Here is a 27,332-nt window from a genome sequence, read left to right as displayed (position 1 = left end):
AGAGACCTTCCCCACCCCGCCCTCTGCAGCTGACTGATGCAGGAATTTCCACTATTAGTCATCCATTCTGGTGAGCAAAAGCCCAGACTGTCCCCTTTGAGAATGCAACTATACCTACAGGGCATGAGGAACTCTTTAAATTATATCAATGATTTCCGCAGTGTGTGAATCCATTCATTCCACAAGTATTGAGCACCTCCTATGAGCCGGACACTATTTCTAGGTACTCGGAAAATAGTAGTGAACAAAATGGACAAAAATCTCTGCCTTCTTGGGCATTACATTCCAGTGGAGGGAGAGAAAATAAACATGATAAATAGATAGATTGTATAGTTGGTTAGAAATTGGTAAGTATTGCAAAACAAAACAACTCATCCATAATGTAGGGTAGGTGGGGTTGGGAATGCTAGGGGTGGGGGACAGGGAGGGGCAAGGAAGTTTGTTGTCATTTTAAATAGGGTGGTCAGAGTGGGCCTCCTTGAGAGGGTAGCATTTGAAAAAAGAGTTCAAAGAGGTAAGAGAAGTAGGCTTGCCAATGTGGGGGAAGAGCGTTCCAGGCAGAGAGAGCAGCCGGGGCAAAAGGCTTAACTCAGAAGCAACCTGGTAATTTGGAGGCAGAACAAGGAGGCCATGTGGCTGGAGGGAGAGGATTTGGGGGGGAGAGTAGTGGTAGAGGTGAAGAAACGGGCAGTGTCAGATCACATGGGGCCTCAAGACTCTGACTGAAATGGGAGCTGGTGCAGGGTTCTGAGCAGGGGAGTGACAAGACCTGGTTGTGTGACTAGACAGTTAGGAGTTAGGGGGCTGTTGCAGAAGCCTGGGGTAGATGGGCTCAGGCCAGGAGGATGGAAGTGGATTCAGGTTGCCTTTGGAAAGAGGAGCTAACAGAATTGCCAGATGGATTGATGTAGGTACGAGAGGAACGAGGGTCAAGGAGGGCCACATTCCTGAGCACCACTTTCCTTGTTCTAACAAGCCAAGGCTCGGAGAGGAATGAGTGGAGAGCTCTGGAGCAGGATGGCGGGCAGTGGGAGCGGAAGGGGACACGCAGGGGATGGTGTTGGAGCAATGCTCCCACCTTGCCTTTAGCCCTGGCCAGGTCCTACTCTAGCTTCTGTCTCTAGATTAGGCTTCTTGTCTCTGAAGTTCAAACCCTGTGCCTGGGGCCCTGCAGTCCTGGGGGGACTAGATTCCCACTGGGGAGTGCTTAGTGCCCTGAGGAGTGGGCTGGCTGGGCCCTCCCTGAGGTCTGCAGAAACAAAGTCCTGGACTTGGCCGGGAACGCGGGGGTGGGGTGACGAGCCCACACAGAGCAATTGCCTTTCCCTCTGCGAAGCCAAACTGCTCTGGGACCTGCCCCAGCCTGTGAAGTCTGAGATAGCTATTTACCTGGGCTCCTGGCCTCATAATGGGAGAGGAGGAGGGGGGTTTAAAGGGCCCAGCCTCCCATCGCACTCCCACCCCACCTGTCTGAGGATATGGCATCGCAACGGCTGCTTCTTCTACTGAGTTAACTATTCATGAGTTCTTTGTCACATCCTCTTCCTGGTGGTGGGCAGAGGATGGACAGCTCCATGAGGGGCAAGCTTCCTGGAAGCCTTGCGTTCAGGGAGTTGGAGAGAAAGAGAATAGATGGGTGGGCTTAAAGCTCGAGGGTGTGAGCAGTAACCTTTCCCTGTGGGGGACTGGAGGGGTGTGTGTCTGTGTTCTTATGGCAGAGGCAGGGCCCAGGAGGGCCAGCTACTGATCCTGGCTCATTAGGCCACATTTCACTGGAATGTTTACAAGGGTCAAGACACGAACATTTAATGGAATGTCCGTTTGCATCCAAACAACTTATTGCCCATTTGCTAATTATAGTATTTTTCCTGCCCATCTAAACTTCTTGGGCTACATTAGAATCTGAGGGTTAGAAATGCCCAGGTTACCGTTTAATCCACAAAATCCTACGTTTCCCCCTTAAGCGTTCTCAAACCAGTTTCTTGGACTTAACCCTTCAATTGTAGAGAATTTCCTGCTGAGGAGACACTGACAGGCTGGACTGGTTCGTTAAGAGTCTCCTTTAAATAGAAACTTTGAGGCAATAATGTCCAAACAAGGCCAGGGTAGGCTCTCTGGGGCCAAGATCTGAACTGGGTGACCTTCCAGATGTCTCTAAAAGCCCTCTGACCCTAACCTGGGGGGAAGACTGTCCTCCAAGACCAACCTCTTGATATGGGCCATTTACAGAAGCTCTCAGCCCAAAGCCGTAAGCCAGGAGCACGCCTAGGGTCCTACAAAGGAAGCTGTGTTCTCAGGCCTGGCAGGAGGTCAGGGGAAGTTGGTCCAATTATACCTCAGCCTTCCTTTCCATCCCTTAGGAGGGTCAGGTCTGTTTTCTGGCCCTCCAGGCAGGCATTCTTGCCCAGGGTGGGAGGGGCTAGGAGAGCAGCCCTTCCTGAGCTGAGAGCCGTGACTCACAGGTAGTTACCTGTCCTTGGGCTCCCTGCCAAGGCTGCGAGGGAGCCTGAAGGGAGATATTTAGAGTTCATTCCTGTTTATTCCTCTTAAGCTTTTCCTGGGTGAGTTGGGCTTTGACCCCTTCCTGATGAACCATAGCGTTTTAATCCCCCAAGAAGCAGGGATTTTCCATTTTTTTTGTTTTCCCTTGGGAGGGGCCTGGTGCTTTCCAGGGTCCTGGATGTTTGCATCTTCTTCCCTTCCAGCTCAGTGACCGGTCTGGGGCTATAACACATTATATAGAAGCCCTGATCGTTGTGTTCTCTGCTTGGTCTTCTGTCCAGGGTGGTCCAGGACACCAGAGGAGGCTGACCTCTACGGGCCTTGGGAAAGTACCAAGTGCAGTGCCTGTCACAAATGCCAGTGTCCTTCCCCCACCCCCACCCCTCCGCCAGGAATCCTGGTCTCCAAAGATCACTAACATTCCCCCCACAAGGCACCCACAGGCAGGCGGGTGCTGCCGAGTTTGCTGTGAGGCCTCTGCGACCGACCCACCTGCCCAGTCCTGTCTGGGGGTGAGGGTGAGGGCGCAGTGACTACAGATGGGCGTGCCAGCTGCCAGATTCCTGAGTCCCGCCCTGCAGTGGGTGACGCCCAGCCAGGACGTCTCCAGAGGTGAGGCCGTTGTTTAAAACCTAGGAGCCAGGAGAGAGGACTCCCACATTCAAGGCGCGCTCTCAGAGAGGTGATCTGGAGAAAGAACTGCGGCAGCACGGAGTGAGGTACGTTACCTGCCTTCACCTGCCTGGTGGGGGCTGGATGCGGGACAAGGGTTGTGTATCTGGGTGTCTGGGGCCTGTGCAGGGCCGGATTCATTCCTCTTCCTGGGAACTCAGCTGAGCCAGCTAAGACTCAAAGGCTAGGTTTAATGTCTGCCACTGTTTGGATTTCTTTTTCACAACTGATAAGCATCTCAGTGACTTAGAAGAAAGCAGGTTCAGAGCTGGGGCTGAACACAAAGAGACAAGGAGAGGGTGGGCTGGCCCCACTAGAGCTCTTCTAAGGTCTGCCCAGAATGCCTAGTTCTGGGTGTGGGTGTGGTTCCAGCCCCTGGATGGGAGAGCAGAGATAGCGCTGGAGGAAGCCAGAAGATGGGTCTCCCTCTTAGGCCCCAATTGGCTGTGTGACCTCAGGCCACCTGTCTCTTCCCTGGGCCCCTGACTCCTCTGGTAGGGGATTGGAAGGAAAGATTTTGAAGTGTTAGGATATAGGATTTAAAGATGTAGGAGTGTCCCTGGTCCCCCCTTGCCCCTGCCTTTCCAACCCCCCATCCTTCCATCCCAGCCAGAGGAGTTTTGGGGCGTCATTGGAGCAGAGTGAGCATCTGATCCAAGGTAGAGGTGGGCGCTGCATGAACAGGGTGGGGCATTTGCCTCTATGGCCCTTTGACTATCCACCCCTAGCCTTCTTCAGAATCCTTGTTCTGTGGCCTCCCAACCCCCATGTCTCCTGTACAGCCCCAGCCCATCACTGGAGACATTTTGTGTTGCTTCCAGTTCAGATGAAATCCTCACTCACTTTTTTTTTTAATTTTCTTTTTTAAAGTTTTTATTAGAGTATGGTTGCTTTATAATGTTGTGTTAGTTTCTACTGTAGAGCAAAGTGAATCAGCTATCCGTATACATATATCACCTCATTTTTGGATTTCCTTCCCATTTAGGTCACCACAGAGCACTGAGTAGAGTTCCCTGTGCTATTAGTTATCTATTTTATACATAGTCCCAATAGTGTATATATGTCAATCCCAGTCTCCCAGTTCATCCCACCACACCCCTTTCCCCTTGGTATCCATACGTTTGGTCTCTACGTCTGTGTCTCTATTTCTGCTTTGTAAATAAATCGTCTGTACCAGTGTTTTCAGATTGCACATATATGCGTTAATACGTGATATTTGTTTTTCTCTTTCTGACTTACTTCACTCTGTATGACAGTCTCTAGGTCCAACCACGTCTCTACAAATGACCCAATTTTGTTCCTTTTTATGGCTGAGTAATATTCCATTGTGTATATGTGCCACATCTTCTTTATCCATTCCTCTGCTTACTCAGTTTTAAAGACTGCTAGGCCTGCCTCAGTTTTAAAGACTGCTAGGCCTGCCTTTCCATCATTTCCATCATGCTCAGCCCAGAGATGTGGCCACCACAGCCTCACTCTTGGGGTGGCTCTGTGTGGTACCGAAGACCATGCCAATAGCAGGAGAGGGCTCAGTTCCAGGTCCTCAGCCTCTTTGACCCACTCATCGTTGCGCCTGTAGGCGGGCCAGGCCCTGAGAAAGGACACTTCTCTCTCCTGGGGAGGCATCAAGGCCCCGGACTTCTCCTGCAAAGGGTCCAGCTCTTTCCTGCTCCCCACGTTGTCCTTCTGACCATGTGGGGTAGGGCAGTGTCGATCCTCCTCCCCTCTATTTCAGAGGGTGAAGCTGGAGTCAGGGAGGGGGTGGCATTATCCCAGGGCACCCTGGGAGTCACATGCCAGCTGGGATGGGGGCCAGGTCGCTGGCATTTTCCAAGTTTTTGGCTACAGATGCACCTGCTGCTCAGAAGTGTCCTAGGTCAAGACCCTAGGTAAAGGCTTCTGAGAAAACATGAGTCCAGAAACAGAAAAGGGCTGGTGCACCCTAGGGATGTGCATGGTTTCACCCAGGCTGCTTTGCTCTGTTCCAGGTGAGGTCCTGGGCGGGGATCATCCCATTGGCTGAAGATGAGGCCGCTCATTCTCCTGTATTTTGGTAAATATCCCTTCCCATCCTTCCAGGCGCTTTCATATACCAGGGAGGGGACAGCCGTGGGTAGAAGGATGGTCTACCAAAGTGTGAGCATCACCAGTCACCCTGGGGCCTTTGGGTTTGGGACACTTGTCTACTGGGATGTCCATGAGGTTTCTCTGTCCTGGGGGTCTTTGAAGAAGATGATTTGAGAGGCTCCCAAATGTCTTCTTGCTACCTGAGGGTGGTTTGTGGCTCCCCCAGTGCCCTGCATGGTTTATTTCCCATCCTGTCACTCTCAAGCTGGTCCCAGAGCCATCATGGCTTGAGTTCTTGGTGCTCAGTGAATTGCAGCTGGGTACTCCCAAAGCATGGCAGGGTCACCTTTACAGATAAAGGAGCAGACAGCATGCAGGTATCTCCCAGTGTTCCACAAACAGCCAGCAGCCAGCGCTACTCTGGGCTGTTGACAGAGGCAGGTGAGGAGAGTTGTGGGCCATATCCTGGTGGCTGAGCGTGTGACTGCAGCTCTGTTCTAGAAAGCCACATGTGGATGCTACATTTCAGGATCATCCGGGCTTTTTAGTTATCAGTGTTTCTCCTTTCTATTTAAATTGGGGGCTACAGACTATAAAATCAGCTTTTTTAGCAAACAGCATCAGGATTGCGATTATTCCCACCACCAGCAGGTGGGAGCATGAAGAAGGTGGAGAAGAGGGTCTATTCTTGCCGATCGACGTCGGCTTCCCGGAGGCACACTGGGGTGGCCGGCTAGACCCTCTTCTCTCAAGGCTGCACCCCTGTACCCCCTGTGATTTCAGTCTTGCCCAGCGTCCTGTGTGCCCAGCAAGCCTGCTCCCGTGGGGCCTGCTATCCACCCGTTGGGGACCTGCTCATTGGGAGGACCCGGTTTCTCCGAGCTTCATCTACCTGTGGCCTGGCCAAGCCTGAGACCTACTGCACCCAGTATGGAGAGGTAGGCTCTTCCTCCATGGCCTCCGGGGGCTGGAAGAAGGCGAGCTGGGGCGGGGGTGGGGAAGCCTGCCATCTGTTCACTGAATACTTAGAGTGGACTTGGTATCAGCTTAGATCCACGCAGTGCAAGAAAAGCGTTAAGACCGAATCTCTGCCTGTAAGGAATTTTCACCTTTGTTGGGCAAGAGAAAATGTACTCAGAACTAGCGGAATAACTCCTTTCTCTCTTTTGCTTGATAAAGCTGGAGTTTTTCTCAGCCCTTGGGCCTGGGCAGGACAGTTTTCCAATTCTCGGGAATAAGCAATCAGATAGATGGGGATCCTTTAGGTGCGTGGAGTGTAAGGCGCCATCTTTGGTGGACAGCGTCAAGGCTGGTGGAGCACAGATGCTGGGATGTGTGCAAGGCTTGTGTTCTTGCTGAAGGGGGAACCGAGCTGTGCCATGGCCCCTCCCTTGCTGCCATCTCTTTGGCTAGTGTTGGGGAAAGGGTGTGGCTGGAGCTACCAAATGATTATAGGCTGGAGTTTATCCTTCTATGTTTTGCAGTCATCACGTATGACTTACCTCTCAGCCTCTGCATGTTTGGTCTACATGTTTCACCACTCCGGGAGAAGTGGGAGACGTTTTTTTTGTAGAATTTTTTTTAATTAAAAAAAATTTTTTTGAAGTATAGTTGACTTACAATGTTGTATTAGTTTCAGGTGTATAGCAAGTGATTGAGTTATATTCTTTTTAAGATTCTTTTCCATTATAGGTTATTATAAGACATTGAACATAGTTCCCTGTGTTATACAGTACGTCCTTGTTGGTTATCTGTTTTATATATAGCAGTGTGTATTTGTTAATCCCAACCTCCTAATTTATCCCTCCCCACCCTGCGCTGGGGAAATATTCAAATTAAAGGGCACAGATGAGTGAGACAAACAAGGAAGTGACTTGAGGTTAGCAAGGAGGTTCAGTGGCTCAGCTGATAGGAAACGAGCTGAGCAAATCCAGGCACTGGAACTCTTTGACCTACGTCAATTATCATCACCTGTTTAGGCAACTGATTTTTTTCAAAGATCCATTGTGATTCTTCTTCTACTTTGCCTCTGGACCTTTCTGGTAGGAACTTTGGTTTTCTTTTCTTTTCCCTTCAACAAGGTTGGGGTCTTTCCTTGCTCCTTGTGTTTACCAAGGTGGAAATCACTCAGTGTTTTCTTGTTTCCCAGCTGCCTGTCTCATCTGGCCATTTTTCTGCCCTCAAAACAGAGGTTTGGACAAAGGGAAGAGTGAGGGAGTGGTTTTCCCTTGAGCCTCTGCTTCTCTTGGGGTAAAAAGACAGAGAGAGAAAGGGAGTGAGAGAGATTAATGGCCATGAAGGAGGCTTGGGTTGTCTGTGGTTTCCTCCTTCTGGGTCCTTGTCCTTAGGACCATGGAGATGGTATCTGATCCCATCTCTGGCCTCACTGTCCTTCCAGTCCCAGTGTTCTTTTGGTCACTTTTTAATCATAGGTGGTACTGCATAGTGGCTTTGGAGGTGCTGAGCAGAGATGGCTGTGGTTTCTGCATCTCACCCACTTGGATGTGGGAAAGCCCATTTGACAGTGTTGGGTAAGATGGCCAGCATCAGGCGAGTCCTCCCTGTGAGCCCAGATTACTCCACAAGCATCAGGAGACCTGGCAGTATTGAATTTCTAGGCAACAGAATGGTTTTAGTTGCTGCCTTCCCACACATCCTCCAATCTTGTGCCACTGAGCCATGTCTAAAATTTTCAGGGAGTCCTCTGCTGATTCCCTTCCTTGGGCTGATCCGTCTTCTGGGATGGGAAGCAAGGAGAGATCATACACATCCCCTGTGTTGGGATGTTCCTCGGCCACAGCCCTGTCTGGACAGCCTCTTTCCCTCTAGGCTGGGCTTTTGGCTTCATCCTGACCTGCCCTCTGCCTCTCTCAAATGCCCCAGGGAGCCAACTGCTTCCCTTGCTCTTAAGCAGACCCTTGAGAGAAAAACTGGGTGCTTGCAAAAGAGAAGTCTAGACTTTTGAAACCATGGGGATGGATAAATCTCAGCTATTTTGGTGCTGTGAAAGTTGAGAAGCATTGGTTCTTTTCTTCCTTTTTCTATGAGGGGGAATAAATCCACGTAACCTCTTGGAAGAGTGGAGGATAGGGCATCTTGAGTGCAGTGTGTAGCCCCAGGTCTGCCACTAACTTGTGGTGCGATCTTGGGCAAAATATTACCCCTCTCTAAGTCTTGCTTTCCTCTTCCATGAATGAGTGTTAGAGAAATGGTCTTTAGGGTCGCTCTTTGCTCCAATTTTCTTTGGGAATGAGCTGCCTGCTCAGACCCAACTTCTCTCCCCCACCTGTCTCCTCTCTGCCTTTTCTGATTTCTCTTTCCTTCTCCCTTCCCTACCTAACCACCTAGAGGCCACTGGTTGCCAGCAGTGAAGACACACGCTAAAGGCACAGATACCCCTCTGTACAGGTGTACCCTGAACCCTCACTTGGTGCAGGGGCAGCTGTGTGATGAAAATTAGGAATCCAGATTTGACTCTGATGAGTTCCAATTTCAGTTTTTAAGTTTATTTTATTATTAAATGATATTATAGTAACTATAACTTATTAAGCACATATTATATGTCTCAGGCACTATACTAAGAGTTTTATATAAATTATCTCAATTAATTTTCACAATACTCCATCAGGTGGCTCTTATTATCCCTGTGAGCTATTGGGAAAGTTTGGATGTGTGCTGGGACCCCCAAACTTCTGATGGAAACACATAGGTATTGAGTTTTCTCAGTAGTTAGAGATGGGGGTGCAGTGGCCAGCCTCAGCTGGAAGGGAAGGTGGCATGGTGCAGAGCTGCATTCCTAGGGCCTGCCCCTTCAGTCCCCCTGCATCCCTGTCTACCAGCTCCCACCTCCACATACATACCTTCCTTAAGTCATAGCCTCTGGTTACTGCCTCTGTTCTATTTTCATGCAGGGGTGACATGGTGAGCCCTGAGCCCAGTAAAAATCACCCAGCACCTGTTGCCTGCCTGCCTACTGGTATGGCATGAATGTAAGTGCATTAGGGATTTATGACTCTTGGACATTTTAGCATTGCTCGCTGCCCCCTGCCAACCCCGAAGAAACTCAGGAGCAGTGGGGACTCCTTCCTGTTCCAAAGTTGTGTCTCCCAGCTCCTGATCCCAGAGTGTGGCTCCTTTCTCGTGGGTCAATCTTAACCTGTTAGTATGTCACCTCTTCTGCCTAATTTTGTCTCACTGGCTCAGTCCTATTGGCCTTGAGGGCCAGCTTCTATGGGTTTGGGGTCCATATTGCAGCCTTGACAATGGATGTACGACTCGGCCAGCTTTGCCTTGTACGCCCACCCCAACCCAGCTTTGCCCTTCGGGGCCTACCTACCTTGACTACCCGTTAACTGTCCAGGCTTGAACACAGGCTGGACTTTATCAAAATGGCCTGAAGCTGCAGTCCCACCCTGTCCCCTGGCTCTCTCTCTTCCAGCTCCTAGGTAACCTCTGAGTAAACTCACTGCACCGTTTTTCCCTAAAACCCAAGGCATGAATGAAAATGTCTGTGATGTCTCCCTACCCTCATTCTCGTCTGTGCTTCCTCTGAGCCTTAGTTCTTCATTTGAAAAATAGGAATAATGACAGCACCCACTTCAAACAGTTGTTGTGAGGACTGTATAAAGGAAGAAGCCAAGTGACCACTGGGCTGGTGTCTGGAAGATGCTAAATGTCCCATCCCCCTCTCCCCACCTCCTGGGGACCTGTGTCCGCATGCAGGGGCCTCCACATCTGTGAATCATGCTCCTGAGCTCTTCTTCCTCGATCAGGACACACACTCGCATACTTATTGATTTTTTGTTTTTGTTTTTTGTGGTACGCGGGCCTCTCACTGCTGTGGCCTCTCCTGTTGCGGAGCACAGGCTCCGACGCGCAGGCTCAGCGGCCATGGCTCACGGGCCCAGCCGCTCCGCGGCATGTGGGATCTTCCCGGACCGGGGCACGAACCCGCGTCCCCTTCATCGGCAGGCGGGCTCTCAACCACTGCGCCACCAGGGAAGCCCTCGCATACTTATTGAAATCAAACTGCCCTTGGGCCAGCCCACTTTCTGCTTCCAAGGTGACCGCTGCCCATCTGATTTGCAGTGGGCTGCTGGGAAATCTGGAAGTGGTCGTGGTTAATGAAGTCACCCGACTGGGGGTAAAGACTCTCTAGGTCTGGTCCTGGCTCTGACACTTAAAATAGGAATGTGACCTCAAGAAGGTCATGGTTTCTGTCTAGACCACCATTTCCCCATTCATGAAATGAAGGAGTTGGGTTAGTCAGCCTTTGTTTGTTCAGCTCTAACATCTCTGCCAACTTCTGGCTGGGCTGTATGTGACCCTGAGGGTTGGCCATTGTCTCTGTCAGGTGGGTGCTGGCAGAGGCTGAGCCATGACCTTCAGTCATCTCTGGGCTGGTGCACGCTCCCTGGGAACCAGTGGGTTTCACCAGGAAGTTTTCCAGCCCTGATTTCTGCTCCTGACAAGGTCTTCTCCAATGTTGTGTCTGTTCCCTTAAATGCTTTATTTATCTCCCACTCCCTCCCTTTCTGGGGAAAAACTTAATTACCCAGCTGCCTTCATAACAGTCTTACACAGTGCATTCCTCAGGTTAATTAGCTGTGTAAACCAAACAGCTGTCATTTTTATCTCTTGGAAACAAGCTAAGGAGCAGTAGCCAGTTGACTTCCCCTCCTCCACACACACACACACGCACACACGCGCACACACACACACACACACACACACACAGAGACATGCACAGAAGCACACTCACACCCACAGGCACACACCCCGACAACCACTGCCTTTCTGTGTTTGAAAGTCATCTGTTTTCTTGACGTTTAGCATGGCTAATGTGTAGGCAGAGGATGTGACGATGTGAGGATGTGTTTATATCCATCCTGAGGTACTTGTCCTCCGCTCACAGAGGACTTTGAGCCTGTCTCTGACCAGAATATCTGCCCTCCTATTTCCCAGAAGTTCTTAGCATGTATGAAACTTTCAAAGCTCCTACCATTGGGGATTTATTCTTTTGGATGAAGCATCGTTGAGCTCTTTGTTTAAAATGCAGACACCCTTGGGGAAGGCATCTTGTTAATCTATCATCATTTATATTTCAGGAAGGGTTTGCTTATCAGAAAATTAGCTGTGGCTTTTGCAAAGGGCCCTAAGAGAATAAGACCCAGAATGAGTAAGTTTTGAGGGGATAGAAGAAAAGGGACACTTAGAGAAAGAGTTGGATCAGAGGGAAGCAAAACTTGGGCTGTGAAATGTGAGATTTTTGGGTCCTGGTTGTTATGGGTTGGGGATTGTGGCTTGTGGGGTTAAAAGAGGGAAGAGAGTGGAAAAGTGAGATGGAAACCTGGACACAAATGTGAGTGGCCTCATGACTTTGCTGGCCTGGCTTCTCACCCCCTTGCTCTTTGGGTCAATTTCCTAGAAGCTCTCTGGGTAGTGTCTTGCAGACCTACCTTGCTTCTTTGCTCTCAGGGGCTATAGGAATCATTGTCACTGGTAGAGCTTTCAGAGGTCCAGGAATGCAAACCATCTCTCTGCAATCAGGTCTAGGGGGATAATTCTGTTTCTGTAGAAGTCTGGGCTGAGGTTGAGGCTGCCCTTACTAGGGGAGAAGAGAGGGAACATCCTGAAAACCAACTCTAGTCCCTGCAATTTCCCATGGTTGCCACGTGACCTCTGTGTCCCTTGAAGCAGAATACGATGAGAAGGTTTGGAGGCAGAGAGCCTGGGAGAGGAATCCCTCCTTCTTCTCTTCCTAGCCCTGTGGATTTGGACACATTTCTCAGCCTCCCTAAGACTTGCTTTCTGAATCTGTCACATGAGGATACCCACCATTTAATATTATATACCTACCTCAGAGATTTTAGAAGCATAAAATGAGATAATGTATGTATAGTGCTCAGGACAGAGCCTGGTGCAGTGTAATTTTGGGGTGTGTGGCATTCATCGTCTCTGTCATCACCTTTAGAATTGAGCTATCTAAATTTAGTTTAGATGGAGATGAGGGCTCTGTTGAATTAGGGCTTTGGTCAAGATGTTACTTCAGGACAGTGCCTCCTAGCACTGGGGACCTCCTCCCACCTGGCACCATAACAGGTCTCGATTTTTAAAATTCCCTGGCAATATCCACTGACATAGAAATGGTAAGGCCTGTGGATCATAGTGGGGTCTAATGGAGGCCTTGCTGACCAAGGTCTGAGGGTCCCCTCTTCCCCTGCGCACTTTGCTGGGAAGAGTGTTTCTCTAGTACAGTGTTTGGCCAATGTCTTATTTTTCTCTTGCTTCTTTTGCATTCTTGTTTGGAGTGTGTTTAACCTCTGAGCAGATAAGCTGGAGTGGGGGAGAATTGTAATAGCATGTTAAAGCAAGAAGGAGCTTCGTTATCTCATCCCCCCCTGCAATTTACCAATGAGGAAGGTGAAGTGGAGGGAATGCCCTTCCTGTAGGCAGCTGCATTTCTTTTTTTTTGGCGCTGGCTTTCTTTTGGCCCTGGCTGGCAGCCATGACCCTGACTACAGCTCCTTAGATAGACACAGGCAGTCTCTGACTTGCTTGTGGGAGGGAGTTGGACCACGTATAACCAGAGCCTGTTTTCCTCTTTTCCCCCAGAATTAGCTCCATGTTCTGCAAAAGCACAGAGCTTTGATTTGCATTGCTTTCCCTTTTCCACCCTCTCCATTGTGATTCGGGCTCCCACTGGCTCTTGCTCTCTCCTTTGCCCCCGCCATAGCTCTCTGGGAGGGTTTGTCTTCCGGCCAGACGGCTGAGCTTCTAGAAAGCTCCAGGATAAGGGAAAAGGCCCAGTCCTTCCAGACTGAGGGGAACAGGAGCCAAGCTGGCTGGAAGCCTGACAGGCTGAATTGATAACAATGCTGTGTCTCTGAAGTAGCACAGCCAGGGGGATGCTGGCCAAGTGACCCCAGAGAGAGAGGCAGCTGCAGCTGGGAGAGACAGAGGAATGTAACACATATGAAAGGAGGAGCCTCATGTTGAGAACCACACACACACACACACACACACACACACACACACACATACTCTTATACACATACTACCTATAGACATACAAGAATAAAAAGGAAGGGAAACTGAGGCCCAGAGAAGAGAGGGAAGAAATTCGCAGCTTGCCTTCATGTGGGCTTCTGCCATAAGCCACCTTATTTCAGGCCTCCATCCCTCTAGCTGGTTGACAAGCAGAGCTCCTTAAAATACCCGTCCCAAACCTTATGGCTTAGCCTGTTTCTGAGGGTTGAGATAATCCCTCCTTTAGCTATGTTACTGTGATAAGCGGCACGTAGATGTTAAGCTCATGAGGCCATCTGATCCCTCCATCATTGTCTGAGCACGTGGAAGGCAGGTGGAGAAGGCGTGGGATACCCCAGACTGGCTGTGAAGACAAGGTGCAGGCAGGGTAACAAGCCCACGCTGAGTACCCTGGGCCTTTTTAGTTTGTTTTGCTTTACAATAATGCCTGAATATAAAAGTTAATATATATCCAAGGCATCAAAGTTTAAAATTATTAAACAAAGAACAAAGAAAAAAGTTACCCGTAATGCCATTTCCCAGAGATATTAGTTTAAAACTGTATGCAGCTGCCATTTTTGTTGGTCAAGATGGTTGAATGTCAGCCATTTCATTTGGTTCAACCTAATATATTGGTGTATTTCCTTCCACATATTTTCTATTCCTTCAAGAATATATATTTGTGATCATGACATGTATACAAGCTTATGCCCAACTTTTTTTCAGAGAACATGATTTTTTTTTCGTAAAACATTATAATGTAAGCATTTCCCCCATGCAATGAAAATCTTTCTCTCAACAGTCTTTTTAATGGTACGTAATATTGCATCATTTGGGAATATCAACGGCATTTCCTCAGTCCCATGTTGAGCTGTTCTAGCTCCTGTGTCCCATGGCCCAAGGGAAGAAACTGGGCCTTGTTTCTGGCATTCTCTTGGCCAGGGAACAGGCTGGGATCAGTTCCCAACAGAGCAGGGGGGTCTCTGGTGACAGGTCGCCGGAAGGCAGCTGGCCCTCGTCTCTCTGCAGGACGTGCTGAGTGCAGATGGAGGATGGGCAGTGGAAAAGTTTGCCTCTGAGAGACTGGCCAGAATGGGGAGAAGGGCATGCTTGCTGCCAGGGACCAAAATAGGATTCTAGAGGAGACTCAGATTCCAGCAAGAGGTGTCTTTTGCCCAGACAGGATTATTTTAAGTGCTCAGGTATTTATTTTAGCCACTGACACATCTGCAGTCTCCGAGTTAACTGAACTAGGTTAGCCTGACAAGCCAGCTTTCTTCCCAGAGTGCTTTCTCTGTCTGAGGCTCTGCCATGGTCAGCCTCAGGGTCAGACCAAGCCCTTTGGGTGAGACAGAGATTGTTACCCTTTACCGTGTTTCCCACAATGTCTGTGCATCCAGGTGGTTTCCTAGTGGAAATGAGAGGATGACAGAGAAGGAGGGAGGGAGAGAGAAAGAGAAGAGCAAGGAAGGGGTGGGGATGGGAGGGGAGGAGGAGAAGAAGAGAAAGATGTAAGGAGGGATCCTGTCTGGTGCTGGCGCTGGCTATCAATCAACAGGAAAGTCACATAGCCTCTTGGAACCTCAGCTTTCTCACATGTGAAATGGGAATAATATTACCACGTAGGGTGGTTGTGAGGCTTAAATAGGTTATTGCACTGAAACCCCTGATACAGTACCTGGCACATGGTAAGTGCGCCAATCACTTAATACTGATATTTGTCACCTCCTCACTCCCTCGCCCCTCCTTTTAAACTCCCAGGAAGGGAGAGTCTAGTAATAATGTAAATGAAAATGCCAGCTTTTACTGAGCATTTACTATTCATTCAAAAAGTATTTATAGAGGGCCTACTAAGTGCTGGGCACTTTGCTAAGCACTGGGATACAGCATAAAGGAAAGTAAGTTCTTCCCTCTTGGAGTCTACATTCTAACAGGGGGAGGCAGACCGTAAACAAACACTGTGAGCAAATAAATTGACAGTAAAAGAACAATACGTCAAGTGGGGATAGTACTATGGAGAAAAATGTAGCAGGGCAAGGGATGGACAGTGGGTGCTGTTTTATAAAAGGCATATGTGCCAGCCATTATAAGAACATTGAACATCCCCCCAATATTGTTTTTTTATATTTCATAATCATTTTTCATTCTCTTTCACATTATTTTCCATTATAGTTTATTACAAGAGATTGACTATAGTTCCCTGTGCTGTACAGCAGGACCTTGTTGTTTACCTAGTTTATATAGAGTAGTTTGTATCTGCTAATCCCAAACTCCTAATTTATCCCTTCCCCTCCTTCCCCTCTGGTAACCATAAATCTGTTTTCTATGTCTGAGCCTGTTTCTGTTTCGTAAGTAAGTTCATTTGTATCATACCAAAAATTATTGTTTAATAAAGCACTTTGGGACATGACGAGGACACCTCCAAGTACCAGGAAGGGTACTTGCTTTGCAGGTTGGAGGTGGGAGCTGGAAAGTGGGATGGGAAGCAGAGGCTCACAGAGCCAGGACTCCTGACTCCCCTTCTGCATCCTCCACTGTTCCAGGGTTTGTCAACAGTGCAGGGGGAAGAGTGGTGTCGGGTGAGGAGTTTCTATAACTCAAGGCACAGACTCAGCCTGTTAACTCAATCCCTCTGGGACTGAGCTGTCAGCTTCACCAGTTCGGCAGACATCACTCGTTCTGAACATCGGCTTCCTTAGCTTAGTGCCTTCCCTGGACAGGGCAGAGGTTCAGGGGCTAGAAGCCCTCAGAGAAGGCTGCCTGAGCTTTCCCCTGGTTCTGGTGGGTGGAGGCTTAGGGGAACGCAGAGGCAGGAGGTGTGGGGAGGTACACTGGTCCTTACCCAAAGGAACTCACAGGTCAGGGAGGTTCTCGTCCAAGCCTTGCTTTGACATGTGGGTCAATTGGGAGCCCTCTGAACAGTATTCTTTCTCCTGGGCACAAGGTTTGGGACCATGGTTACTCAGGGAAAATAGGTTTGATGTGTGTTGCATGAGGGACCTGGGGTAAGGTCATGGTGTCTCTGTGAGGTGTGCACGTGTGCGCACGTGCACACACATTTGTGCACCTATGTACAAACTGAAAGAACAAGGGCCATGTTCTCTGGCTGTATTCTTCTTCTTGGTCATCTCTGCCCTGCTCTGGAGCCCATGGGGTTCAGTTTTTTCCCTTGTTCTTTTTTCCTGTCCCCTCTTCCTAATCCTTAGAAACTTGACTTTCCCCAGGCTGCCAGAATTAAGTGAGATGAGCTAGAAAACTCTCTAGCCTACAGATAGCACATAGCAGATGTTAAATTAATGTGAGCTTCTCTTTCTTTCTTCTTTTTGCTCTTAGCACCCTTTTCAAATTTCTCTTTGGGGCAATGTCACATACGAAAATTATTTTTTCTCTACCACCTCATACCACTTTCCCAATTACAACCTCTATTTACTATTTACTTAGCTATGTGTTGGGGGGGACCCAAAGGATGTAAATGAAAAGATGAACAGTAGCCTTGTTTTGAGAGGTTGATCCTTCCAAGTGTATTAATGAAATCAATGGATCCCCAAGGGTAGCATTTCCATGGAGAGAATGTTCTGGGCTCTCAGGATACAAGGGGGGAATTCTCACTGGCCCTACCTCTTAGTCTCTGGCATCTCTTTGTCCCACAGTGGCAGATGAAATGCTGCAAGTGTGACTCCAGGTTGCCTCACAATTACAACAGTCACCGAGTGGAGAATGTGGTCTCATCCTCGGGCCCCATGCGCTGGTGGCAGTCACAGAATGGTAAGGACCTGCCACAGCCTTCAGGGGCCTAAACATGTGGAGGCTCCCACAGGATGGGGAGGGTGCCCGGGAGCCCTTTGGGGTTCCCAGGGCTTTCTTATTGTAGTGGGACGTGGGTGGTTGACAAGCAGAACCTTCTCTCTTTGTATTTGAGGTCTTTCAGATGCTGTAGGTAGAAGAATTTATTGGAGGTTAATGAAAGGGTCAGAAGAGAGAGAAATGCCTTAATTTCATTCTACTTAGTCACAGTGGGCTTGCTGATGGAACTGAGCTTTGCGAACAGATTTGTGTCGAACAGAGGAGTTGAAACTCTTTAAGGTTTTAAGGGCATCAAGTGATGGTGGGAAGGAAATTTGGCCAAGAAGAGATAGGATCTTGAATAGGTGATAGTAAGTAGAAACATACTGGTACCCCTCTTCTCTGAGAGGGAAATTGGAAAATCAAGGTTAGAGAGTTTCTGATTTCCTAGAGCCTGGGAAGGTAGAAATCCTTTGCTCTAAAGTTTCTACGTTTTGTCTTTCCAGATGTGAGCCCTGTCTCTCTGCAGCTGGACCTAGACAGGAAATTCCAGCTTCAAGACATCATGATGGATTTTAAGGTGTGCTTCCTGGGCATGGCAGTGGTTCGGAGAGGGGGACTCTGGGCTATGTGGGCGTGGACTCATGGGGAGCACAGGGTCCTTGTTTCCTCAGGCTGGAGGTGATGGTACCACATGCTGGGTGGGCCTCCTTCCCCAGACTGAGGTGACACTTACCCTGAGCCTGTGTCATGGTGACATCAGAGGTACCACTTCTGGGAGAACAGTGACGCCTCCACCTTCCCTGTCTTGCCTGTGTAGTGCTTATATATCCTCTCCCTCTTTGCATCCCCCACCCTTAGCCCGTCTAATGTATTCAGCTCTGCAAAGACCAATTGTACAAGGCCTGGCCACGTAGTATACAGTTGTGTTTTCTTGGTATACTCTGCTTTAATAACTTTGCTGATGAGATTGAGTTTAACAAACAGTGAAGAACTGGCCCATCCTCATGTAAGATGTGCTTTTGGAGCAATCTGCTCATTCAGTGCTATTACTTTTCAGACTCTGCTTTTAGACTAGCCTTTGGAGATGTGCCTTTTGGAGGGAACATTTTCATTCATTACTGACAGAACTTTTTTTTTTTTTCCTTTTCCTTTTCCTAATATCCTATGTGACTGAGGAAGTTGCTCTAAGAACATTGCCTCAAGAATAGGTCAAAAGGATTTTGAGACATTCTAGTGCCATTTGAACAAATGCTCAGTCTCTAACAGTGACAACTTCTAAGGGAAATATTCATTTGGATGGATACTGGTAGTCTCATTGCTTTGTCATCACTCACCCATTCATTTATTTGTCCATTCTTGCTACACACATATTGAACACTGATTATATGCTGTTATAAAAGATGACTAAAACTAGATCACGATCCTCTAGTTGCTTTGGTATATGTAGGGAAGATAAAGAACCAGTAGCAAGACAGTGGGATGTGTGCTCTGATGTTGGTAAGAAGAGGTGCTAGAGAGCCCAGGAGGGGGACATCCAGCTTGATCTGTCTTTGGGGGAGTGGATCAGAGAATACACCCAGGGGAAGATGAAACTTCCTAGGCCAGTAATATCCAGGTGAAGGGTAAGTTCATTCCAGGCAAAGAGAACAGCGAAGTGCAAAGGCCAGGAGGCAAGAGGCAAGAAGGTATATAATTGGGGGAAGGGGACAAAGGAATGCACGTAGGGTCTGGTGGGGCAAATGTGTATACGGTAGTGAGAGGTAGGGATGTGGAAGGCTACAAACTGATGAGAGATGAGTTTACAGATGTAAATGGGGAGGGAGGAAAGTAGGTGAAAGATTCATCTATTCATTCAACAGATGTACTACTGCCTACTATGTGCTAGATGCTGGGGGTACACTGTGAACAAGATAGACAAGGTGGGGGAATTCCCTGGTGGTCCAGTGGTTAGGACTCTGTGCTTCCGCTGCACCACTGCAGAGGGCACCTGTTCAATCTCTGGTTGGGGAACTAAGATCCCGCAAGCCGTGCAGTGTGGCCAAGAAAAAAAAAACAGATAGACAAGGGGGTCTATGGTTTACTGTAGTGGTTCTCAAGCAGGGGATATTTTGCAGTTTATAGAAAAAATTTTGGTTGTCACAGCTGTCAGTATGCTATTGACATTTAGTGAGAAGAGGTCAGGGATGCCGCGTAGCATCCTAAAATGACAAGCACTGACCCCATGGCAAGGAATTATTCACCTCCAAATATTAACAGTGTCAAGTTTGGGAAACCCTGGTCTGGTAGGAGGAAAATAAAAAGCAGGAAACCAACAAATAAATAATTGGAAATTGTGTGACATTTACGAAGGAAACAAATGAGATCCTGGAATAGGAAATGATGGGGTGGGGTGGGCAGAGTGTGGGCAGAAGAATGCATGTTAGATAGGTATAAAATGATCTCTGTGAGGAAGTGACATTTAAGCTGAGAAGAAAAGATGTGGAGGAACCCACGAGGGGGAGGAGTATTCCAAGCAGAAGAAACAACATGAACAAAGGCTCTGAAGAGGGAATGTGACTGAGGGCTTGAGGAGATGGAGGTGCACAGTGGCATGAGACGGGGTGAGGGAGCAGGGCTCAAGAGCATGGCCTCTTCAGCCATGGTCAGGAGTTCAGATTTATTCAAGAACAGTGGGCAGAAATTTTGTATCCTTCAACCTTACCAAATTCGTTGATTAGTTCTAGTAGTTTTCTGGTGGCATCTTTAAGATTATCTACGTATAGTATCATGTCATCTGCAAACAATGACAGTTTTACTTCTTCTTTTCCAATTTGCATTCCTTTATTTCTTTTTCTTCTCTGATTGTTGTGGCTAAGACTTCCAAATCTATGTTGAATAAGAGTTGTGAGAGTTGACATCCTTGTCTTGTTCCTGAACTTAGAGGAAATGCTTTCAGCTTGTCACCATTGAGTATGATGCTTGCAGTGGGTTTGTCATATATGGCCTTTATTATGTTGAGGTAGGTTCCCTCTGTGCCTATTTTCTGTAGAGTGTTTATCATAAATGGGTGTTGAATTTTGTCAAAAGCTTTTTCTACATCTATTGAGGAAATACTCCCATTTACCATTGCAACAAAAGGAATAAAATACCTAGGAATAAACCTGCCTAAGGAGGTGAAAGACTTGTGCTCAGAAACCTATAAAACACTGATGAAAGAAATCAAAGATGACACAAACAGATGGAGAAATAAACCATGTTCTTGGATTGGAAGAATCAGTATTGTGAAAATGACTGTACTACCCAAAGCAATCTACAGATTCAGTGCAATCCCTATCAAACTACCAATGGCATTTTTCACAGAATTAGGACAAAAAGTCTTACAGTTCGTATGGAAACACAAAAGACCCTTAATAGCCAAAACAATCTTGAGAAAGAAAAACGGAGTTGGAGGAATCAGGCTCCCCAACTTCAAACTATACCACAAAGCTACAGTAATCAAGATAGTATGGTACAAAAACAGAAAAAGCTACAGTAATCAAGACAGTATGGTACAAAAACAGAAAAAGCTACAGTAATCAAGACAGTATGGTACAAAAACAGAAATATAGATCAATGGTACAGGATGGAATGCCCAGAGATAAACCCACGTACATATAGTCACCTAATTTACAACAAAGGAGGCAAGAACATACAATACAGAAAAGACAGCGTCTTCAATAAGTGGTGCCGGGAAAACTGGACAGCTACATGTAAAAGAATGAAATTAGAGCACTTCCTAACACCATACACAAAAATAAACTCAAAATGGATTAAAGACCTAAATGTAAGTCCAGACACTATAAAACTCTTAGAGGAAAACATAGGCAGAACACTCTATGACATAAATCACAGCAAGATCCTTTTTGACCCACCTCTTAGAGAAATGGAAATAAAAACAAAAATAAATAAATGGGACCTAATGAAACTTAAAAGCTTTTGCACGGCAAAGGAAAACTTAAACAAGACAAAAAGACTACCCTCAGAATGGGAGAAAATATTTGCCAACGAAGCAACTGACAAAGGACTAATCTCCAAAATATACAAGTAGCTCATGCAGCTCAATATCAAAAAAACAAAACAACCCAATCCAAAAATGGGCAGAAGACCTAAAAAGACATTTCTCCAAAGAAGATATACAGATTGCCAACAAACACATGAAAAGATGCTCAACATCACTAATCATTAGAGAAATGCAAATCAAAACTACAATGAGGTATCATCTCATACCAGTCAGAATGGCCATCATCAAAAAATCTACAAACGATAAATGCTGGAGAGGGTGTGGAGAAAAGGGAACCCTCTTGCACTGTTGGTGGGAATATAAACTGATACAGCCACTATGGAGAACAGTATGGAGGTTCCTGAAAAAACTAAAAATAGAACTACCATACGACCCAGCAATCCCACTACTGGGCATATACCCTGAGAAAACCATAATTCAAAAAGAGACATGTACCACAGTGTTCATTGCAGCACTATTTACAACAGCCAGGACATGGAAGCAACCTAAGTGTCCATCGACAGATGAATGGATAAAGAAGATGTGGCGCATATATACAATGGAATATTACTCGGCCACAAAAAGAAATGAAACTGAGTTATTTGTAGTGAGGTGGATGGACCTGGAGAGTGTCATACAGAGTGAAGTAAGTCAGAAAGAGAAAAAAAAATACTGTATGCTAACGCATATATATGGAATCTAATAAAACAGTACTGATGAACCTAGTTGCAGGGCAGAAATAATGATGTAGACATAGAGAATGGACTTGAGGACACAGGGTGGGAGGGGGAAGGAAGCTGGGGTGAAGTGAGAGTAGCATCGACATATATACACTACCGAATGTAAAACAGCTCGTGGGAAGCAGCAGCATAGCACAGGGAGATCAGCTTGGTGCTTTGCGGTGACCTAGAGGGGTAGGTTAGGAAGGATGGGAGGGAGGTTCAAGAGGGAGGGGTATGGGGACATATGTATATATATGGCTGATTCACCTTGGTGCACAATAGAAACTAACACAGTATTGTGAAGCAATTATACTCCAGTAAAGATCTATTAAAAAAAAATAGTGGGCAGAGGACTTGAATAGGTAATTCTCTAAAGAAGACATACAAAGGGCCAACAGGTACATGAACAGATGCTCAACATCATTAACCATCAGGGAAATGCAAGTCAAAAACCACAATGAGATGTCATTTCACACCTGTCAGAATAGCAATCATCAAAAAGATGAGGAATTCCCTGGTAGCCTAGTGGTTAGGCTTCTGGGCTTTCACTGCTGTGGCCTGGTTTCAGTCCCTGGTTGGGGAACATCCTGCAAGTCCCATGGTGCAGCCAAAGAAAAAAAGATGAGATAAGTGTTGGTGAAGGTGTGGAGAAAAGAGAATACTTGTGCACCATTAGAGGGAATGTAAATTGGTGCAGCCACTACGGAAAACAGTATGAAGTTTCCTCAGAAAGTTAAAAAAATAAATCTACCATATGATCCAGCAATCCTACTTCTGGGTATATATTGGAAGGAAATGGAATCACTTTTTCAAAGAGATATCTGTAACTCCTGTGTTCATTGCAATGTTATTCACAATAGCCAAGATATGAAAACAATGTAAGTGTCAATCAGTGGATGAATGGATAAAGAAGATGTCACACGCACAGACACACACACACACACACACACAGAGGAATATTCAGTCATGAAAAAAGAAGGAAATCCTGCCTCTTGGGACAACATGAATGGACTTTGAGGACATTCTGCTAAGTGAAATGAGACAGACAGAAAGACAAATACTGCATGTCTTCACTTATATACACAATCTTAAAAAGCTGAACTCATCAACATAGAGAAAAGGATGGTGGTTGCCAGGGGCTGGAGGGAGGGGGAAATGGGCAGATGTTGATCAAAGGATATAAACTTCCAGGTTTATAAGATGAATAAGTTCTACAGATCTAATGTATGGCGTGGTGACTATAATTAATAATACTGTACTAGACACCTGAAAGCTGTTAAATGACACACAGAAAGGTCATTATGTAAGCGGATAGAAGTGTTAGCTAACCTTATTGCAGTAATCATTTTGTAATATATATGTGTATCAAGTCATCACATTTGATACCCCTTAAACTTACATATGTGATATGTTCATAATATCTCAATAAAGCTGGGGAAAAAAAAATAGTGGAAAGCCACTGGAAGGTTTTTAGTGGAGGGAGGGGAGTCATGGCTCACTTTACATTTTAGAAAGAAAGTTCTCTCTGTGTGGAGGTTGGCTTATGAACCCAAGGAAGTGTTCCAGGCTGGGACCTGTCAGCATGAAAACAACATTTAAAGCCATGAGAAATGGATGAAATCACTGAGAGAGGAAGTAGGGACATGACAGTATGTCATGCTAAGGGGCTTGCATTTTATCTTTAGGCCAGTGCAGACCCGTGGAAGGGTCTCATGCAGGGAGTGATGTGATCAGATAACCCTGTAGGTGAAGTGGGGAGCGTGGCTTGGAGAACCTGGACAAAAGCTGGGCTTGAGTTCCAGGCTGTTGTAGGAACCCAGGCTCAGTGCAACTGGGACCTGAACTATGGCCACGGCCACGCGAGGAAAAAGAGGAGGGACAGAATTGGGAGCTAGAGGTGATAAAAAAAATGGTTGGCTGTGGGAAGTGCAGTGGGAGAATTTTCTGGCCTGGCCGCCTGGGTGGTGGGCTGAGCTGGGATCATGCCTCCTGGAATGCAGATCTGCCTTCTATCACTTTCCACGGCTCCCCTGGGGAAAACCCGCTGGGGCCGGTGGTTTGTCAGGAAAATTGGACCCGGGTACCCCTGAGCCCACTTGTCCCATGCAGCCCCCTTTCTCCCTCCTCACTGTGGTTCTCAGGGGCCACCAGCCCCTCTTTAAGAGCCTCTTTCTGTGATCGCGTCCCCACTGCGGTGTCACTCAGGCCCCAACCCTGTGTGTGTCTCTGCAGGGGCCCATGCCTGCTGGCATGCTGATCGAGCGCTCCTCGGACTTCGGCAAGACCTGGCAGGTGTACCAATACCTAGCTGCCGACTGCACGTCTGCCTTCCCCCGGGTCCGCCAGGGCCAGCCTCAGAGCTGGCAGGATGCTCGGTGCCAGCCTCTGCCCCAGAGGCCTAACAGGCGCCTGGATGGGGCCAAGGTAGGCAGAGGGGACCCTGAAAATGTAGGCACGGGGAGAGGTCTCTCCCATCCCATCGCTACATGGTCACCAGGCTTTGGAGAATCTATGAGAACCACCCCCTTCCCCAGGCAGTGAGCCTTGCTGTCTTTCCTGAGCTCCCCAATAATGATCCCTCTGGGCACGTCTTTGCTGCACATCTGCTTTGCTGCCCAGGAAGGATATTTCAGAAACACACTGAGTGTATTGCATAACCCAACCCAGCTCTCTCCTTGAATCCTCCCACCTGGGGTCAAATCCTTTCATTTCTTTCATCACTGCTCCCTCGCTCCCACCCTCAGGGGCTGTATTTTGTCTCCTTTCTCTGGCTGAGGCTCAGGGGAGCCCTCAGAGCTGCTCGGAGCGCTGCCTTTCCTGTAGGCAGTGCGTCTCTTTCCTTCCCTGCAACGACTCCTCCTGGTTATTGCCGTATCTAGATCCACGTAACCACATGCCCCAGACCACACGTCAGAACACGGGACTTTTCCCTGATTTGTGGGAGGTTGATGTGAAAACTCTTCCTGGGATATGCAGCTGAAGTCACATCCAATGAGTGTTTTTTTTTAATCAAGTAAGAACGGCATAGTTGAAATTGGGGTTGTCTAGAGTGTGGCGGTCAGCACATCCATGCATCCTTGGCTCTGGACCCTCTCACTCATCCTGGGTCTTTGGAAAATTAGTATCCCCTAAACCCTCATAATGTCTATTATATGTCTCACTGTAACTTCTGACCCAAGGAAATCAGGAAATTCTTGGGATAGCTATATTTCCAACTGGAGAGGAGAGGTTGTACACATACACACACACACACACACACACACTCATCTAAGGCCCAGTGATCATCTCCCTCCCCCAGAGTGATTGGCAGACCTCACATCCATGGTCATCTCAGGCTCCAGGTAAGAAAGACCTTAGTATGAGAAGGTCAGGGCATTGAATGGAAAGGAGGACCTCTGGGCTTGGGCCACAGTTCACCTCTTCCTCAGGTCTTCCATTTCCCCTCTCTCTGCAGGTCCAACTTAACCTTATGGATTTAGCCTCTGGGATCCCAGCAACTCAAAGTCAAAAAATTCAAGGTCAGTGTGGCTACTCCTCTAGCCTGTGGGACTGTGGATGGGGAACAAAACATGGCTGCAACCCAGATCATGGACATTTCCTTGTCTTTCCTACCTCTGTCAACATGGTTGGATTGAACACTTGCCCTGCTCAGCCCATAGGGGTATTGTGGTGGCCCCAGAGGCTCAAAAGGCCTGAGCCAGGGTGGAGTGGGTCTTTTCTGTCGTGGGAAGGTTGAGGAAGATGGAATGGTGCGACCAGAATTCCTTTCCTTCTCATCCTGCCCTAGGAGTCTCTATTTGCCTCTAACTTCCCGTTCTTTATTTTCCCATCTCTACCCCCTCCCTCCTTGTTGTTTGTCCCCCTCAGAGCTGGGGGCGATCACAAACTTGAGAGTCAACTTCACCAGGCTGGCCCCTGTGCCCCAGAGGGGCTATCACCCTCCCAGCGCCTACTATGCCGTTTCCCAGCTGCGTCTGCAGGGGAGCTGTTTCTGTCACGGCCATGCTGACCGCTGTGCCCCCAATTCCAGAGCCCCTGCCAGCCCCTCCACCACTGTGCAGGTGACAGCCCAGGGAGGGGGAAAGGAGAGGGGAGGGGCAAGACCCGGGCAGACTGACGCGTCTTTGGCTTCTATAAAGGAGGGAGGGCACTAAATTTAAGACTCGAGCACTTAATATTTTAACAATGGTGAAAATGATTCTAAATGATTATCATTTCGAAGGTCAGATTTTGCAGCACTTCTTTGGACCTGCTTTATGGTTTGAAATTATTTTTATTCAGTAACATAGAAGTATATGTAAGTATAAGCATACATATAAGTAGAAGTATAAGCATGGGTGTTCGTGGGGGAAATTAAGGCATTGATTTTCAGCACTGGCTGCACATTGTAATTTCCCGGGGAGCTAAAAAACATCACCCAGACCCACACCTTCATACACGCTGATTTTATTATTGTTATTTAAAGCCCCGGGTGATTCTAACATCCTGCCAGGGTGGTTCTGACATCCTGCCATAGAGCCACTGGTTTGGGGACTGTAAAGTCCCATGTAGGGGTGAGATATGGGGCAGGGTGAGAGAACAGAGTCTAACACAGATGCTAAGTCCACCCCAGAGCTGTTGAGTCAGATGCATCAGGCACGGAAGAGAGAAACTCCAGCTTAAGAAGCAACCCAGGGGATTTTGCTGTGAAACCAAACTTGAGAACCATCAGTAGAGGAGAGAGAGTCTAGGACCAAGAAGCAGAGGGAGCTGTCATTTCACTTTTCTGGGGTTTCAGTTCTTCTGTTCACAGATGCAACTATGATATTTGCCCCAGTGATAGAGGCGCACGATGAAATCATGTAAAGCGGCCCTTGAGGGAAATACAGGTGACATGAGCATCGGGCAGCTTTATCCTTTCCACTTCTGGGCCAGCGCTTGCCCTAAGGCTACAGAGGAAGGCAGAGGGAGACCAGTGCCAGAGATGTGTCATCCATTAGTGTCCATAAACAAAAGACCAGAACACAGGCTGAGCAGGATTGCTGGCCTATGAGGATGTAGAGGAGGGCAACGGCCTGCCTAGCCCCGGTGGTTCTCAAATCTGGCTGCGCAATGGAATCACCACTTTATAAAGTACCGATGGCTGGGCCTCGTCCCTGAGATTGGATTGAATTGGGCCTGGGCATTGGTATGTTTTAAAAAGCTCCCCAGATAATTCTGAAGTGCATTCAGAGTTGAAATCCATGGAATTAGAGAGACAAGGCAAGCCAGGTGAAGGACATGCCGTTCTAGCTGGCAGGATTTTGCTGGTGAATAGAGAGTGAGGGGACTTCTAGTCAGGAAGAAAAACGTCAGTACAGGCCAAAAGGTGGAGAAAAGTAGGGCTTGTCCTGGGAGCGGCTAGTTCAGCTCAGCTGTGCCGTTAGGAGTGAGTAGGGGATGAGGATGGAGCAAACACAATACAAGTCCTAGATGCCAGCCTGCTGGTGGTGAGCTTAATATGGAAGACAATTAGCACGCAATTGCTATTCTATTTTTATACCTTATTGAGTCTAGGA

The 27,332-nt window shown here is 47.6% G+C and overlaps 1 protein-coding gene across 1 annotated transcript in view; it reads left to right on the top strand.

Moving 5' to 3' along the window:
- Positions 1-3,171: 3,171 nt before the first annotated feature.
- The window catches only part of LAMB3 (laminin subunit beta 3), a gene marked incomplete at its 3' end in the record, with an annotated part of 40,145 nt that continues 15,984 nt past the window's right edge, over positions 3,172-27,332 (top strand). The window contains exons 1-8 of the mRNA XM_082864346.1: positions 3,172-3,221; positions 5,163-5,227; positions 6,025-6,179; positions 16,920-17,034; positions 17,559-17,632; positions 24,028-24,219; positions 25,250-25,313; positions 25,663-25,856. Of these exons, the coding sequence (XP_082720472.1) occupies positions 5,200-5,227; positions 6,025-6,179; positions 16,920-17,034; positions 17,559-17,632; positions 24,028-24,219; positions 25,250-25,313; positions 25,663-25,856 (822 nt within the window). The 5' untranslated portion in view covers positions 3,172-3,221; positions 5,163-5,199. The remainder of the gene's footprint in view (positions 3,222-5,162; positions 5,228-6,024; positions 6,180-16,919; positions 17,035-17,558; positions 17,633-24,027; positions 24,220-25,249; positions 25,314-25,662; positions 25,857-27,332) is intronic.

This window comes from Leucopleurus acutus (genome assembly GCF_964270905.1).
Source record: "Leucopleurus acutus genome assembly, chromosome: 2".
NCBI lineage: Eukaryota > Metazoa > Chordata > Mammalia > Artiodactyla > Delphinidae > Leucopleurus > Leucopleurus acutus.
The sequence above is the reverse complement of the archived record's forward strand: the minus strand, read 5'-3'. Positions and strand labels throughout refer to the sequence as shown.